Source organism: Orcinus orca, chromosome 14 (genome assembly GCF_937001465.1).
Source record: "Orcinus orca chromosome 14, mOrcOrc1.1, whole genome shotgun sequence".
Lineage (NCBI taxonomy): Eukaryota > Metazoa > Chordata > Mammalia > Artiodactyla > Delphinidae > Orcinus > Orcinus orca.
The window spans coordinates 9,291,192-9,308,221 of NC_064572.1; the positions used below are offsets into that span (position 1 = coordinate 9,291,192).

Below are 17,030 nucleotides of genomic sequence, written 5' to 3' on the forward strand. Positions count from 1 at the left end.
TGTTTTAACTGTTGAGTTGCAGGACTCAAGTCCTTCATCAGATGTATGCATTGTAAATATTTTCTCCCAGTCTGTGGCTTGCCTATTCATTTTCTTAATGGTATTTTTTGAGGAGTAGATGTTTATAATTTTGATGAAGCCCATTTATTCATTTTTTCTCTTATAATTAGTATATTCTGTGTCTTATCTAAAGTTTTTCTGACTCCAAAGTTAGAAAGATATTCTCCTATATGTTCTTCTAGAAGCTTTATAGTTTTCACTTCTACGTTTAGGTCTGTGATCCATCTCTAATTAAATTCTGTGTATGATTTGAGGTAGGTATCAAGGTTAATGTTTCCCCCATATAGGTAGCTAGTTGTTCCAGTACCGTCTGTTGAAAGTCTTTTGTTTTCCTCATTGACTTGCTTGGGCACTTTGGTTGAAAATTACTTAACTGTGTGAGGGTGGGTCTACTTCTGAACTGTCTGTTCTCTTCCATTGATCTGTTTGTCTGTTTGTACACCAGTGCCATTCTGTCTGCATTTACTGTAGCTTCAGTGTTAGTTTGAAATCAAGTAGCAACTGTCCTCTAACTCTGTTCTACCTTTTAAGGATTGTTTTGCTTTAGCTAGGCCTTTGCATTTTCTTTTACCATTTTAGAATAAGCTTGTCAGTTTCTACAAAAGACCCACATGAGGTTTTGATTAGAATTGTATTGAATCAGTAGGTCATTTTGAGGAAGGTGAAAACCTTAACAGTATTCAGTTTTCCAATGTATGTGTATACAGTATATCTTTCTAATTATTTAAGTCTCCTTTAGTTTCTCTCAGAAGTTTTAAAATGGTTTTCTGTGTAGAGGTTTTGCACATATTTCTTTAAATTTACCCCTAAGTGTTTTGAGTTTTAAAATATCTTATACATGAAAAAAATAAATAAATAAAATAAAATATCTTATACATGGTATTAAAAAAATTCACCTTCCAATTATTTGCTGCTGATACTTAGAAATACAGTTGATTTCTGTATATTGACCTTGATTCTTGCAACCCTGCTAATAAATTCAATGCTCAGAGCTTTATAGAATTTCACATTTATTCTTGTAGCCACCTGTAATGCACAATCATATCTTATAAGGAGTTTGCCCTGATTTCTTTGCTCAAGGTCATGCAGTTTGTGTAACCGGGATTTGAACTGGGGATTTGAATTTAGGTCTAGTTTGACTCCGAGGCCCGGTCCCTTTCCACCCTACTGCAATCTTTCACCTCTTTGACATTGGGACGTTTGTATGGAATGATGCCATGTGGCTGCCCTGGGCTTCACTGTGATATTTTTGTGTCATCATGTTTCAGAAGGACGTGAATTAGCCCATGCACCCCCCTAAAACAGAATATAATAAGTTGCTAAAGGGACTGGTGGTTTTTTCAGCTTGAGGAGGACAGTCAGTGTGTTTCCAGATTCCCCCACAGAAGACTGTGAATGCAGTTGGATGTAGCTGGAAAGTTCATCCCCCTTTCCCCACACTGTTAGTGCACGCTCGCTGCACCTTCCATAGGTAGGGATGCGGCAACGCTTGTTTTCCCTCCTTTTCCGCAGGAAACCATTTCTGTACAGCCAAGGAGCTCACGGAGGAGATTAGATCATTAACATCCGAGAGGGAAGGGCTGGAGGGACTTCTCCACAAACTGTTGGTGCTGAGTTCCAGGAACGTCCAGAAATTGGCAAGTGTTAAAGAAGATTATAGCAGCCTCAGGAGAGAACTGGATCAGGGGAGAACTGCCTATGGTGAGTGGTCACACGGGTGTCTCGTGTCTGTGTGCTATTTATCGTACTGCTTTATGTGAGCGTCACTGTGAAGGGTGTCCTGGAGACACACAGCACTTTTCCTGGAGGACAGTTTTGGCAGGAGCCTCGGCCAATGCGGCAGAATTTCTTGTCAGCTTTTGTTTGGCTATCGCATGAGATGCCTTTTCATTTTCTGTCTTTCCCCCCTCCTCTACCCTGGACTTGCTAATGGCCTTGTGATCGTTCAGAGCCATCTCCCCCTGGGCACAGTTCTTGAGAATTTTCTCTGTTTGACAATTATCTCCCTTTTGTTCCTTGCCTCGGCCTTCTGGTTTGCACAGTCGCAGATGAAAGCAGGCTGGCTCTGGGAAAACTGAGAAAAGACCAGGAAGTGCCTCTTCTCTGTGTGGGCTTTTCTGAGAGCTGCTTTCCCCAGGAAGAATGATGCCGAAGATACCGGTGCCGTCTTGGCCAAAGTATCCGTTTGTTGGGGGAGTTAAAGTATTCGTGTGGTCTTTTCCTGTCCCGTTGTTAACTGTAAAGGAGGTCACCTTGAGGCTTCACTCTGAGGAGTACTTTCAGAAGATGTTGGTTCAGTCCAAATTGATAAAGCCAAACCTATTTCTTAAAAAAAAACCCCAAAACACACACACAGTGAAGAATTTCTGATGATTCAATTTCTAATATACAGAATGAAATCATAGGAAGAAAATTTAGATTTAAAGTATGTTAGATGCTGGAACCTGTTTCTTCATCAGTAAAATGAGAAGAGTATTTTCCATCTCATAGGCTGGTTAAGTGGTACAAATTAAGTGAGGTAATTTATTAAGATCCTGAGATTGTGTGTGTGTGTGTGCGCACACACACACACCCTTGCACGTCCCCTGGGAACTAGAGGTTGTTGGAAGGCAAAGTTCATGCATAGTAAATCATTTCCCTAAATAAGTATTTACTAGGAAAGTGAAAGGCATATATACAAATAAAGGACTGTATTTACAAAGTATGCTTGTTTAAAAAGAAATAAGAAAAGAATAGAGATATTAGTTAGCCAGATTTGAAATAGGGCTATTTGAAAATATTCCACAAATTGAAGTAAACGAAGATTAGTATTTAAAACCAAATAAATAAATATGAAATCAGCTAGCGGAAATAGGTGTGTCATTTCACTATGAATAAATTTAGTTTTAAAGACTTACTAAATTTTGTAGAGAGAGGTTTCTTCACAGTTATTCGAATGAAAGATGGGATGGTCAAGCATTATCGTGTCTTCTTAGCCGTGGACACCCTCAAGTTGGTTCAACAACTCAGAACGCCTTATCTTTTTTTCACTTTTGTAGGTCAAAGCTTTGTTTTTGCCAAATATGTAACTAGAGACTGCATTTGAGGCTTAATATATAACTATAGTCCTGAGAAATGACAACACATTCCTCTAAGATGTGACGGTGCAGTTTATTACATTATTATAGGACTAACCTTGTATATTTTAAATGAATTTTTGCTATAAATTTTAAAAATAATAAAAAATGATAACTATGAAATGTCTCACCTTGTCATCCCAAGTCTTTTGGTGCAAAATGGGAAATTTATATCTAAGAATAAAGATGTGAACCAGTTTGGACAAATTTAGTTCAGCAATATTTTGTTTTTTTAAAAAATTTTATTGAAGTATAGTTGACTTACAATGTGTGTTAATTTTTGCTGTACAGCAAAGTGACTCAGTTATACATATATATATGTATATATACATTCTTTTTCATATTCTTTTCCATCATGGTTTGTCACAGGATATTTAATATAGTTCCCTGTGCTATACCGTAGAACCTTTTTTTATCCATCCTATATATAATAGGATGCAGCAATATTTTCATTTGAACAGTTGAGCTCTTGAAAGCCATTAATATCTCTTTTTTTAAAAAAAAGAGCTGTAAAGTATTTTTTGAATCTCATCATTGTCACTTCACTAAGTATTTTCAAAATGATGAATAAAACATAAACAAATGGAACGCGAGATTGTTACCATGGATGAGTCTAAATTGCAGATGGCTCATTACTGTGGTGAAGGCGTTCTTTATGTTTCATACTTGGATTTTGCTGGATCAGCTACCCTTTTCCCTCTGCTTTAGGCCGAAGCTAATTTTTAAGCAATCTGAGGTGACTTGGCTTTGGGTGAACCAAATTAATAATCTTGGGTTGGAGATAGTGTGAGAGACAAAGCAAGAAAGAGAGAAAGAATTGCTTGGTAACATGAAGCTTTTACCCATGGATAGTAATCAGACTAGACCAAAGACCATATTCTCTCATTTGTTGCATTTTGAGAGTTAAAAATCTGGAGGGAGCTCTGTGCTCGAGTTTAAACATAGAGCAAATACAAAGACGTAGTACGCTTCTGCATGTATTACCATGAGCTGACTCTTTTTAATCTTAGATAAAACGTTTTAAAATAAGACTATTCAAAAAATGAGCGGTGTAGTGTTCGCAAAAACAGATTTTGACTTCCAGCAGTGATTGCAGAATGCGGCATTTGGGAGCAAAAGGCAATTCAGGGATGAACAAGTCACTCCATGACGGTCAGGGACCCAGGCTCTGTGACACTGGCTCCAAGTTGGCTGACCCAGCCATGTGTGTGTACAAGGGTTCTGTTTCTATAGCGGGAGGGGAGATTTGCAGTCTTAGGGCACAGTCTGTCTCATTCAGAGGATTCTTAATGATGGGAAGAGTATGTGTAATGCCTCATCACAGATGAACTTGCTCTGCTGATCACTTACCATGTCATTACATCCTGTGTCTCTGGCCTGACTGTAAGTCCATCGAGGTGAAAACACTGTCTTTAGGTTTCATTTGCGTCGTTGGCAGTACCCAGCACGATGTCATTAAAAATAGTTAAATAGACCACAAATATTTGTTCATTTACTGGGGCCAGATGTTAAAATGAAACATTAGTCCTTTCTTCCCTTAGTTTGAATCACAGACCCAGACCTTGGATCTTCTTTAAAAAAAAAAAAAAAGTTTAAAATTCATTTTCCAATTTAATGAGAGCAATGATAAGTTTGATTGTCTTTCATGGAAGATGCTTGAGTTGGATATTCAGATTGGGGTGGCAGCAGACAGAACTAGTGGGATGAAAAAAAATCAGTAACTTTTTTTACAGTTTGCTACATCTGCTTTTCAGAAAAAAAAGACAACCCGGAGATTTACATAACTGTTTTTCCATCCCTTGTGGATAAGTTGGTAATGTGTATTGTACTTTATTAATATTGTTGATTTCGTACTATAACTCAGATATAAAGGAAGCAGATGTCAAGGGGAGAGATTTAATCACAGAATAATCAGGGCTGGAATTTTAAATAGAGTATCATTAGCATGTTAATGAATTTTCCCAGTTTACGCGAGCTGCCCAAGTAGAAAAGATACTGCAGATGTAGCTCAAAAATCTGGCGGGGCCTGTGGCCCAGTGAGCTGTCAGGAATCTGTGTAGGGTCTGTGAAATGCGTAAAGAGATTCTCAGTGTGGGTGTCAAATGCTGTTTTTTTCTGGGAGTGATGGCTGTCTGTGTCCAGCTTAAACTCATTTATTTGCCTTTCATTGAGTAAGGAGGAAGTGGAAGGCAGATAAGGGGCAGGGTTTTTTTTTTTTTAAGTCTTCATTGAATTTGTACTGCTTCTGTTTTATGTTCTGGTTTTTTGGCCAAGAGGCATGTGGGATCTTATAGCTCCTGGACCAGGGATCGAACCCAAACCCCCTGCATTGGAAGGCGAAGTCCCAACCACTGGGCCGCCAGGGAAGTCCCAAGGGACAGTTTTTAAGGGTGATAAAGTTGAAGTGGCGTAACTTTTCAGTTATGGTTTGGGGCTAGTACCTACCTTTTGCTTTAGGTTAGAAAGGCCATACAATCCTGCCCTTATTTTTGGACTACCTCCTGATAGCTAATAAAAGGAAGTATGATGCCCTTTAGTGAGGTATTAGTTTTTTTAACCCTTAAGTCCACTGGTGAAACATCTTTCATAAGTCACTTTAAGGAGAAGCTTTTGGTTAAGAGATTGTGTGCCTTACAGGTTCTGCATATATAGGCAGTCACTCCCTTTCCACATTTATTAGCTATATTTAGATAAAATTTTCAAGAAAAATTAGAACAGGGGAATAAAATCTGCCTTATTTTTGGAGGGGGGGAAGAAATGGAGGCCTGGAATATATATAAGTATATATCAAAGATGGAAACAACAAAATTAACAAATAAAATGGAAAAGTTGAGACAAGAAAATGCTAATGATGAGTGTTACTTATTTTGGTTGAGAATATGATGTGATCATGAACTTCCTAGAAGCCAGAGCAAAAAAGATAGGTGAAGCGTCGTCTGTTTTCCTCAAAAGTAGCTTAAAGCCCGAAGTTTTCAGGAATGTGGAGTGGTGTTAAATTCTTAAAGATGATTTTTTTGAGAGTGTAATGGGAAGTCCTCATGAATAGATTTATAGCACATGCAAAAGCACACATGGCTGTTACCAACCACCTTTGAGAAAAAAAGTTAGCGGATGAAGGCAGGAGTTCATGGGTAGACTGTGAAACTGTACACAGATTTCATATCTGTGATTTTGTACATTTTTTCCACACAGAGATCCAGTTACTCAGCAGATTTTTGAAGGAGTCTTTCTGAGTTCCTCCAAATGTTAAGAAACCTTATGTTAACGTATAATGCCATGGAAGTGAATTAGGAAGGGCTTGGGCTAATTGAGTTTAAATATGGAATCTTCCAGTGACCTGACGTCACCGGTCCTAGGTCCCTAGAACCTAAAGGGATGGTTAGAGATCCCATTCTGTAGACACACCAAATGTCTCTTCTTCCCCTGAGCTTTGACTAAAATTTGCTTGGTGGACAACTTGGCTGTCTTGGGGCCAGAATCGTGATAAGAGTTTTCGGTAAATGAGACCCGAGCTATTTGTTTGGGAACCAGATGACCCTTGCAGGTTCTGTACGTGAAGGAACTTAGATTGTTATATGGGGAATATCTTAATTGTGTCTGCCTCTCTGAGTGGAAATTTTTGTTTGTTTAGATTGAATATATGTATAATATGAACCTTTTGAAGGGAAACTTCTTCCTAAAATTACAAAATCTTTTTTTCTCGGGTTTTTCTGTGAGCTGAGCCTTCGCATCTCTAATCATTTATCTTTGATTCATCTTATTAATTATGTTATCAGGATCCCAGTTAAACATGCATTTGCATTTTTTGTTTCTCTCCAAGGTCTTCTTCTTTCTAGTTTATTCTTGCCTCTCTCTGAGTATGGTTATTTCTCTTCAGCCACTTTTGCCTGTGAATTTCTAAGCTTGAAATTGGTAATTAACTTCCTTCCTCTTTTATTAAACAATGGTGATAATCCCTTTGGGAGGCATCCCCACAGCAGTGGAAAAAGCCTGTATTAGTTCATAGGAGGCCTCAGTTTAGTTTCCGTTCTATTGGTTCCCATCACCCGCGTCACACCTGGCATGTATAGCATCGCGGTGTGAGGTTTGATGGATGAAATTCTTTCTGCTTCCCAGGTGCTTGATGTATGACACAGGAGAACCAGATCTCTAAGTTTCATTGCCACCCATGCATTCATCATTTTAATTTTTTTATTGAAGTATAGTTGGTTTACAGTGTTGTGTTCATTTCCGCTGTACAGCAGGTGATTCAGTTATATATATATGTACATTTTTTTATGTTCTTTTCCATTATGGTTTATCATAAGATATTGAATATAATTCCCTGAGCTATACAGTAGGACCTTGTTGTTTATCCATCCTCTATATAAAAGCTTACATCTGCTGATCCCAACCTCCCACTCCGACCCTCCCCCCACCCCCTCCCCCCTGGCAACCACAGCTCTGTTCTCTATGTCTGTGAGTCTGTTTCTGTTTCGTAAATAGGTTCATTTGTGTCATATTTTAGATTCCATGTACAAACGATACCAGATGGTATTTGTCTTTCTTTTTCTGACTTACTTCACTGAGTATTGTAATCTCTCTGGTCCATCCATGTTGCTGCAAATGGCATTATTTCATTCTTTTTCATGGCTGAGTAGTATTCAATCGTATACATGTACTGCATCTTCTTTATCCATTCATCTGTTGCGTGCATCCATCATTTTAATAAGCATTTATTGAGCACTTACAATATGCCAGGCACCGTGCTCACCTTTGTGTTCCAGAATGAATCAGACAGTCCCTGCCAGAGAGGAAGTCTCCATGTTACTCCAGTTACTCTAGTCCCTACTGGTCTTGAATTCCCATGATTCTCTCCAGCATTGTTCCCTTTTTTTCTTGCTTTCAACTATTTCTGATTTCCTTCTCCTATTTTTATCCATGCAGTTATTTTTTAGAAATCCTTACTGATGCTACTTCCTTTTCTACCTGTCTCTCCATTTGCTTTTTATACTCCCGTAACAATACTCCCTTAACAGAGCCCCTAGGTGGGAATACAATGACAACGTCAACGGTATTTCAGACCGAATTGCAACAGGCAGTTTTCTGACATGCTGATTGGTTGGAGCAGGAACTTGCTTCTGTATTATAAGGTGGGTACATGTGAATCTTAGGTATTTGACAGGTGTTTGACAGGACAGTCAGTGCCTGTCCTAGTCCCTTGCTACATTTCATCATTTGGACTCAGGGCTTTTGAAGACCTTGGTGTGTGCACACTTGTGCACACTCATACACTCTTTCCTGAAGATTAAGCTAAGCATAGTGGTAAGCGGGATGCCAAGATTCCTGGAGGAGTGCCCTTGGCCGTGGGGGGGTGAGGGGGTGTTTGTGGTGTGGGCCTGTATCCTGTATTGTAGAATGTTTCACATCCATCAGCATTGTCTTTTGTGCCCCTGTACTTCCCACACCTGTTTTTTTTCTCTTCATTTTTAAGAAAATTTCTGCTTTATTGAGGTATAATTGACAAACAAAATTGTAAGATATTTAAAGTATACATCTTAGTGATTGAAGTTTTGTATATTTGGGTCTTGTTTAAGAAACCTTTCCCCGTCCTAAGTCACAAAGACATTCTCCTGCTTCTTCTTCCATTAGCCTCATTGTTTTATTTTTCCATTTATATCTTTCCACACCTGTGTTTAAACGTCCCTGGGTGGGAGTTGTACTACCCTCAGTTACCTGAACAACTTCAGCATTACGTTATGATCTGAAAATAGCGTGTTATTGTTATGATTATTAGAACTGAATTGGAATTAGTGGAACTTAATTCTCTTATTCATATTAGCCTCATATAAATCCTTATGGGTTTAAAAGTGAGTGCTGTTGGGATTTCTTCTTCCTTTGATCTTTATTGTATATATTTAGCGTATATTTATTAGATCCCTTGACCAGGTGCGCAGATTCGCTCTAGCTTTTATGGATTTGATATGTTCTTTGAAAGGAAGGAATGACCCCCTGTATGTTGTCCCTTTCTCTTCAGTAACAAGTGTTGGTTTCTCTCCTTTATACGCCAAGGCTGCACGTGCATTTCGTCTGATCATCTGGGCACTTTGTGTGGCTAACCCAGCACCATCTCTGTTTCACAGATGAAGACGCAGAGGCTTAGGGAGAATGGGCGCCTTGTCCGAAGTCACACAGACATGAGGGATCGGGGCCAGGATTTGAATCCCTTTTTCCTGCGATTTCACCTCTGATGTGGCTTTATGTTCTTCATGAACCTGATTCCCAAACATGAGGTTTTTCCACCTTCCCTCACCCTCACCACCCCCTACCTCAGTACCACACTCAGAGTCATGACTGTGAAACAAAAGTCTACTAACAGGATCTCTTGATGCTGTTGAGTGTCCTGAAAAGAGAGGCTGTTTTCATTTTTGAAATTTCTGAGTACACGCTCTATATTTCATGCCTGAAATGATGATCTACTGCCTGCAGTTTTCCTACACCTGATGGATCATTTAAATTGCTAGGAGGTTCTATAGGTTATCACCCCTATGATACTCACATATTTTGTATTTAAACCCAAGTTCTTTATTTTGGAAGGATGACTAACAGGGACTTAGCATACTACCACAAATGAGAAAAAAGTTGAGCTATAGCAATTCAACTGGATACATATTTGGTAACTTCAAATCACTTTTTGATATTTTTTTCAAAGAACTATGATTAGTTCAACTTCCTGTTCACAAATGCTTAAATGTCAGTGTTTTCCTTTGTATTCCTATAAGTTCAGGCATTAATAGTATATTGATACCCCAGTCAGAGTTTCTGGGGGAGAACCACGATAAGCCCTGTTTGCCTGTAAGAATTTACTAATATGCCACCCTATTAATTACAAGGAATTAACTTGCAAAATGTGATGGCCATTCTAAGCTTCTCTCGAGTGAGTTTTTGAACTTTAAATAAACAACATTTATTATATTCTTTAATTCAGCGTTTTGCAAGATTAAGACTGATTCTTTTTTTGTTTTTCTGAGTCCCACTTTGTGAGGTTTTGCAGAATTCAATTTTATTGGTGCTGTGACCTATTTTATACTGTCACAGTCTTTTCAATGCTTAATTTTATAAGAAATGTCTTGTTTTCCTCTTTGGCTTTGCCATGAGTTATGGCCTCCTGCCATTTTTGCTGTGTACTTCCTCTTCTTTGAAGCTGCCATATGTTTTGCAACCCAAGAGAGACAATTCTTTTTGAGAGATCCTTTGTTGCTAATTTGGTTTTTCAGGTTTTCCTAGCTCTTGTAAAGGAGAGAGAGTATGCTCGTAAGTGTTTTCTGCCCTCATGATTTTGTCGCACCAAATTTTGCTGCCCAGGTCCCACCATAGTTCTGGGGAGGGCCATCCTGCCTCATCCACTTTCCTTCCAGATTTTTATGTAATTGGGGAGGGTTGGATCCCTGTTGGGATGGACAATTCTAAGCCAATACACTGCAATTTAATATTTATAGCATGGCAGAAACAATCAGGAATTGCTTAAAGATCTACTGACTTGACATCAAAAATGTGTAAACCAGATATGCTGATAGCTCACATGCTCACATAGTTATAGAAGGTAATTTTATTTGTCTTTTGACATTAAACTATCCGAAGTTTTTATAACTCCTTAACAACTGATCGCATACTTTGCTTTTAAATTTAATGATAACCAGACTTCTTTTCTTTTCATTTGCCAAATGATGTTAAACTTTTGGTTATTTTACGCTGTTTTGAGCAGCTCTCTTTTCATCTGTGTTACTGAAGCTGCTTTACACTTTATGTATTTCTAAATATTATATTGCCTTTCCCAAGAAAGAGTCTAATGCAGATATATTATGACTTCAGGGTATAATTAATGAAAGGAAGCCTGGTCCTGCTGGGACAAGGTGACTGAGTCCCAGAGTCTTGAGTCTCTTTTTTTCTTTTTTAAAAATAAATTTATTTATTTATTTCTGGCTGCGTTGGGTCTTCGTTGCGGTGCGCGGGCTTCTCACTGCGGTGGCTTCTCTTGTTGCGGAGCACGGGCTCTAGGTGCGCGGGCTTCAGTAGTTGTAGCACGCTGGCTCAGTAGTTGTGGTTCTTGGGCTCTAAAGCGCAGGCTCAGTAGTTGTGGAGCATGGGTTTAGTTGCTCCGTGGCATGTGGAATCTTCCCAGACCAGGGATCCAACCCGTGTCCCCCGCATTGGCAGGCGGATTCTTAACCACTGGGCCACCAGGGAAGTCCTTGAGCCTCTTTTTAACTTTGTATCTGATCCAGCGTTTGACTTTGGTCCATGTGTCCCAATTGTATCAGCAAGACACATAAATTAGCATTTGGCGAATGTCTTTTTGCCCTTCACCCAACCCTGTATTCTTTTCAGAGACTGAGGAACAGTAGGGGCTGAATACCAAACTCCAGGTCTGCCCTGAGAAGGTCACCCAACACTGAAATTCCCCAGTGTCTGGAATCCTGAGAATGCAGCAGCCTTCAGAGGTGAAGTAATTTTCCTGACGGATTACACAAGAATCCTCTGATGTTGAAGCTTATGAAATTCCTGGAGTTGCTCTAGCGGGTTTTTTTTTTTTTCTTTTCAATTTTTAATTTATTTCACAAAATATCATAAGAATAAAACACATTTGAAAAATCGAACAAAAACTGTCCATCATCCAACTTTTGTAGCAGAGCCCCTGGGTGCATTTTTGCTGTCCCCTCCAGTGCCTGGACCACATGTAGGCATTTTTCACACTTGTACTCAGAGTATGGGCACAACTGTACCTTCTTAGCCTTATGTGACAGTAATGAAAGCATTACATCATTCAATCCTTATGGCTGTACGTTCAGAAAAATGAATCATCCTATTCTACGGATGCTGAAACGGAGGCTCAGTGAGCTGGGAGCGTTGTGGATGGGAGTGAACAGCTGGAACGTGACTCAGACCTGTCTGTTTCCAGAGCTGGATTCCTCATCACGTATTTCCATTTCCTTGTTGTAACACAGCGTTCCGGTTTAGTATTTAGAATCTGTATAACATTCTAAGGATCAATATACCATGACCTCCTTAACTCTCTCCTTATTTTGATTCGGTTAATGATCAGTTTACGAATTCCTTTCTGAAGATGAAGTGAGAATGGGATTTCTGGGCCAAAAAGCACAATCATTTTATGACTTGATACATCCTGCAAAGACTTTCCAAAAGATTATACCAGTTTAATTGATACTCCCAGTCCATTCTTTCCAACACTAAAGGTTATTTCTTAAAAAAATTATGTAGCATCATAACAATAATGAAATGGTATTTGATTCATGATTTATTTTGGCATATATTTGACTAATAATGAGGTTGAACTTGCTTTTTTGGTGCCTTTATGATTTTTTCCATTGTGTGTTGTCCATAACCCTTGTCCTATTTTGGGGGGAGGGGTGGGGGGAACTTGATGGTTTCCTAATCTTTACCTAATATGGTTATTATTGTTTTTTCCTGTTTGTATGTTGTGTGTATATGTGTGAAATTAACCCAGTATCATGATTAATAAAGGACCAAGCGGAGAAATCTTTATAACAGTGATAACATGTTGAGGTAACAGAGTGAATTCTGAAACGTCTTGAGGCTTAGGGTGCAAAGCATTGAACAAACAACGTAGGTTTTCCCGAGTAGAGGCATTGTTTCCACCCGGTGTATTAACATTCACTGGCCCTGGCCTTTAAAACAACTGTGATATAGAGGGAACAGCTGCAATTGGGACCATAATAGACCAATCTCACTTTTTACAAGAAATCTGTGGAAGGGAGCATTTTACATTTTCACGACCATTAAAATAAAGAAGCTGAGAGAAACGTGCAGTGTCATGTCCATTGCCTTACTTTTTCTGTACGACGCATCTTACATTGAGTACTTCACCGTATTTTGGCCTTTTAAAAAAATTTCCCATTTACTTAAATAGATCCATTAGAAAAACCGCTCCTGCCGATAGGAATTTTCTTCTTCCCAAGCATGCTGTTATCTCACAGACTAAAGGAGCGTGTCTGCTGATGGTGTGTAGGGCCGCTGAGGCTGCAGTTTGTGGGAGAGTCACAGGACTTGGTGATGGAGGCTGGCCTGGCGTGGTGAGGGCCAGACAGATGGGGTGACCTTTGAAACTGTCACTGGTTTTTCATGGAGAGCAGTTGGGTCTGCGGCATGTCTCTCCCCTTCTCTCCACAGACAATAAGCAGTGCTGGATGTTAAGTCAAAGATCTCTTTCCATGGACGATGTGTCATCACCGTAAATGACTACGATTGGGGTTTAGGAAGGCACCGCCTTGCCTACTGCTGCTCTTGGGTATCAGATTCTCCCACCGCCCCAATCACCTGTTCCTATGCCTTTTGGCTGCGGGTTTCTTTCCTCTACCTTTGGAATATCCCGCACCCTCATCCACCCAAGTGCCCACTCCCTACATCCCTTCTGGGCGTTACCCTGACCACTTCCTCTGACCCGCTCAACTTCCCTCGGTCTCTGCGTGCTCGGATGCAGCGTGTGAAGTGCTCCCTCATCTCTCCAGGAGCGGCTCCCCTGAGATCTCTGTGAAGACACTCTCTAGCAGCAGAGCTCACTGACTTGCCTCTCTGTATACTCTTCTTTTCTTTTGAATTTATGTTTGGCTGCGTTGGGTCTTTGTTGCTGTGCACAGGCTTTCTCTAGTTGCGGCGAGCGGCGGCTTCTCTTTGTTGCGGTGCGCGGGCTTCTCATCGCGGTGGCTTCTCTTGTTGTGGAGCACGGGCTCCAGGCACGCGGGCTTCAGTAGTTGTGGCTCGTGGGCTCAGTAGTTGTGGCTCGCGGGCCCTAGAACGCAGGCTCAGTAGCTGTGGCACACGGGCTTAGTTGTTCCGCGGCATGTGGGATCTTCCCGGACTAGGGCTCGAACCTGTGACCCCTGCATTGGCAGCTGGATTCTTAACCACTGCGCCACCAGGGAGGCCCCTCTCTGTATACTCTGTGTCCTCCTTGAACCTGTATTTTTAGTCCAAGACATTTTGTTCTTGTCTTGCCTGGAGCTTGGCTTGATACTGTTAAGGGGATCTTTATCCCAACCCCCTCCAGTGTTCCATGATTATTCATTCCATTTTGCCATGTTTAATGGAATATTTAACAGCATCTGTGAAGAAGCCTGAAGACAATAAATAAATGCTCTCTTTGGTATTGAAGGGGTTTTATAGAATATAAAATTGAGGGCACATTTTCCTCAGGAGCCCTGACATTAATATTCATCATGAGCCCCACAGAAGAAGCTATTATATTTTAGCATAGTGGAGTTTACCATACGTTTCAAAGTCCCTTGCAATGGTGCTTCTCATCGTGACAATTAGGAAGGTCATCTTGTGTTGCCAGGCTGTGTTAGATACATCAACCAGCTCATGGCTGTCATTGTGAAATGCACCAGGGCGCTGGTGTGCACATATATACAGGGAAGACATGATGCTTCTTATTCCAAAGTAGAGCTGTTTACATCTGACTACAAACACGAAACATGCCTATCGTTTGGCCTTAGATACTATGTGGACACAGAGATGGAAACTTCTGAAGTAAATCCTCCTCTGTGTTCTTTGTGACTCAATTATATGAGGTGATTTTTCCTTTCTTGAAGCATGACAGTGATGGGGTCTCCAAAACCTTGTGTAGAGACATTGGACTTCAAGACACTGGTTTGGTATCTTTTTTTCTGCCTTACTTTAAAAAACAGATGATCTGCATTTAAGTACGGGAACAAGATTGTATTTAATTCTCCACGTATGAACTTTGATGACAGGATGAGGTGAGGAGATGACCCTGAGTCCGGGTGATGGGGCTTTTGTGGAGCTTGTGAAGGGACAAACCTACCGTAGAACTAAAGCAGGTATTTCTTGGGAACCTGATAATGCAGTTGGAGGAGTGGGTCATGGGAGCTTAGGCTGGAGGAAATGCTTCTTCATGGGCCTTGGGAACAGCAAATTAGGTTTGCCATGGTGGGAATGTTAATAAGTTTCTGCGGACGAACAGCCCCTCACTTTCCTTCTTTCTGTCCCTAAGCTGCTTTGCTCTGAATTGTGAGAGGCTAAACTTCTGTATTCAGGCCTTTAGAATTTGCAAACACTTATCACTAGATAGGAAAGTTGGATAGAAAGCCTTGGATTCATTCGTTTGTACATATGTCTCCATGGTTTTCAAATTCCTGACGTGGGAGAACAGTGGAGAAGATTCTGTGTCCCCTGAAACATCTGATTATTGCCATTTGATACCATTAATGCCTCAATTTAAAAAATTAACCTGTTCATTCAACTTTATTCATGGAATCCAGACAGTGTGGAGAGCTGCCTCTTCCAGACCTTTCTTGGGTGTGAGCTGTGCTCCAGTGGCAGAGTCACCATCTTTCTGGAATGGTTTGCAGTCAGATTTTCCAGAGGCAAAGAGTCCACATCCCTCAAGGTGCTCTCTGGGCTAATGAATTGCTTTTTAATTAATTTACTCTCAAAAATGATCCTTGTAAATTGAGAGTGATAGAAAGAGAGGAATAAAACATTGCAATAGCCCTGCTACACATAAATGGAGAAAAAAAAAAAAAACCCACAGTGCTTATGTAAATAAGAGGGCAAACCATTATAGCATGAATGTGAGGAAGGGCTCCTTCCTTCTTTCTCCCACTCTTCTTTGCCCTTTGGCCTAAAGCTGTTAACCTTGGGTGAATGTCTCTGTTGTCCTCTTGTATTATATCCCAAATTCTGTCTGATGCTGACAGGGGTGGAGCTCTGAGTCTGTCTCAAGAGTTATATGTAAGGTTGTGTAATGTCCTTTCTCTGACTGTAAGTTTTGACGCAGTATGTAATGGTCTTAGATGGATGTATTTTGAAGGACTGTCAGCTTATGTTTAAAATTTCCGGGCAACAGGGTTTCTTGTAGGACCTGCCTGGTCCCTCATTCGGCTTGACAGCTACAGCGGGGGTTGAGGACCTCGTAGGTGCCAGGCGCTGGGGAAGGAAGGGTGAAAAGATCTGATTCCTGCCTCCAGATGCTTGTGACCATTGGTGGCGGAGGCAAGCAGGACACCGAGTGGAGAGGGATGAAATAAAGAAACAGAGGCTGATGAGAGAGCTGAGATGAGCACTGCTACGCGTGCCTTGCAAGAGCCAGAGAGAGTTTCCCAGAGAAGGCAAAGCGTGAGCCTCTCAGCAAGAGGAGAGCACAGACTCAGGGGTCTGGGGAGCACGTCGTGTTTGGGGCTTGATGGGGTCGAATCCCAGCCCTGCCATGTAGCAGCTGTGCATCTTTGGACAAGTTTCCCAATCTCTCTGAGTATCAGTGCTCTCCTCTGTAATACAGAAATAAGATTCCTGCTAATATGGGCCTTACAGGGCAGTGAGAGGTGGAAATGAAATCATACATGTGACGGATGTGGCTTAGTGCCCTGGCACGTAGTCAGGACTCAATCCATCTTACTTAATATTATTATTGATCTAGCTGGGTGAAGGGTCCAAGAATGAGAACGACAGGAGATGAGGCTGAAGAAGTGGGGAAGAGCCAGACCATGAGATGCCTTTTTGCCGTGCTGGAAATTTCTAGATGTTTCCAAGGTGGTGGTTAGCCATTAAAGAAACTTGATTTCTGTGACCTCAGCTGCTTCTGAACATTGTTATCTTATAAAGTAGATGATTAGGTACAGTCACATATAAATGTTTCCATCTTAAATAACTAACATTACACACCTATTATGGCTAAAATGAAAAGTCCTGACAATGCCAAGTGCTGACAATAACGTGGAATGACTCGATGTCTCATACGTTGCTGGTGGGATGTAAAAGGGTAGAGCCATTCTGGAAAATGGCTTTGCAGCTTCTTATAAAGTTAAACACTGCCCT

General features: G+C 40.6%; 1 protein-coding gene and 1 long non-coding RNA gene across 3 annotated transcripts in view; both read left to right on the top strand.

Moving 5' to 3' along the window:
- DISC1 (DISC1 scaffold protein) overlaps positions 1 to 17,030 on the top strand; it is a 352,385-nt gene that overhangs the window by 152,575 nt on the left and 182,780 nt on the right. For both annotated transcript variants that reach the window (XM_049696800.1, XM_004281592.3), the window contains exon 9: positions 1,573 to 1,761. In XM_049696800.1, coding sequence (XP_049552757.1) covers positions 1,573 to 1,761 — 189 coding nt within the window. The remainder of the gene's footprint in view (positions 1 to 1,572; positions 1,762 to 17,030) is intronic.
- Positions 4,217 to 11,131, top strand: LOC125960971 (uncharacterized). Its single transcript, XR_007471230.1, has 2 exons — positions 4,217 to 8,308; positions 9,228 to 11,131. It is a non-coding gene; the product is annotated as an uncharacterized LOC125960971 (long non-coding RNA).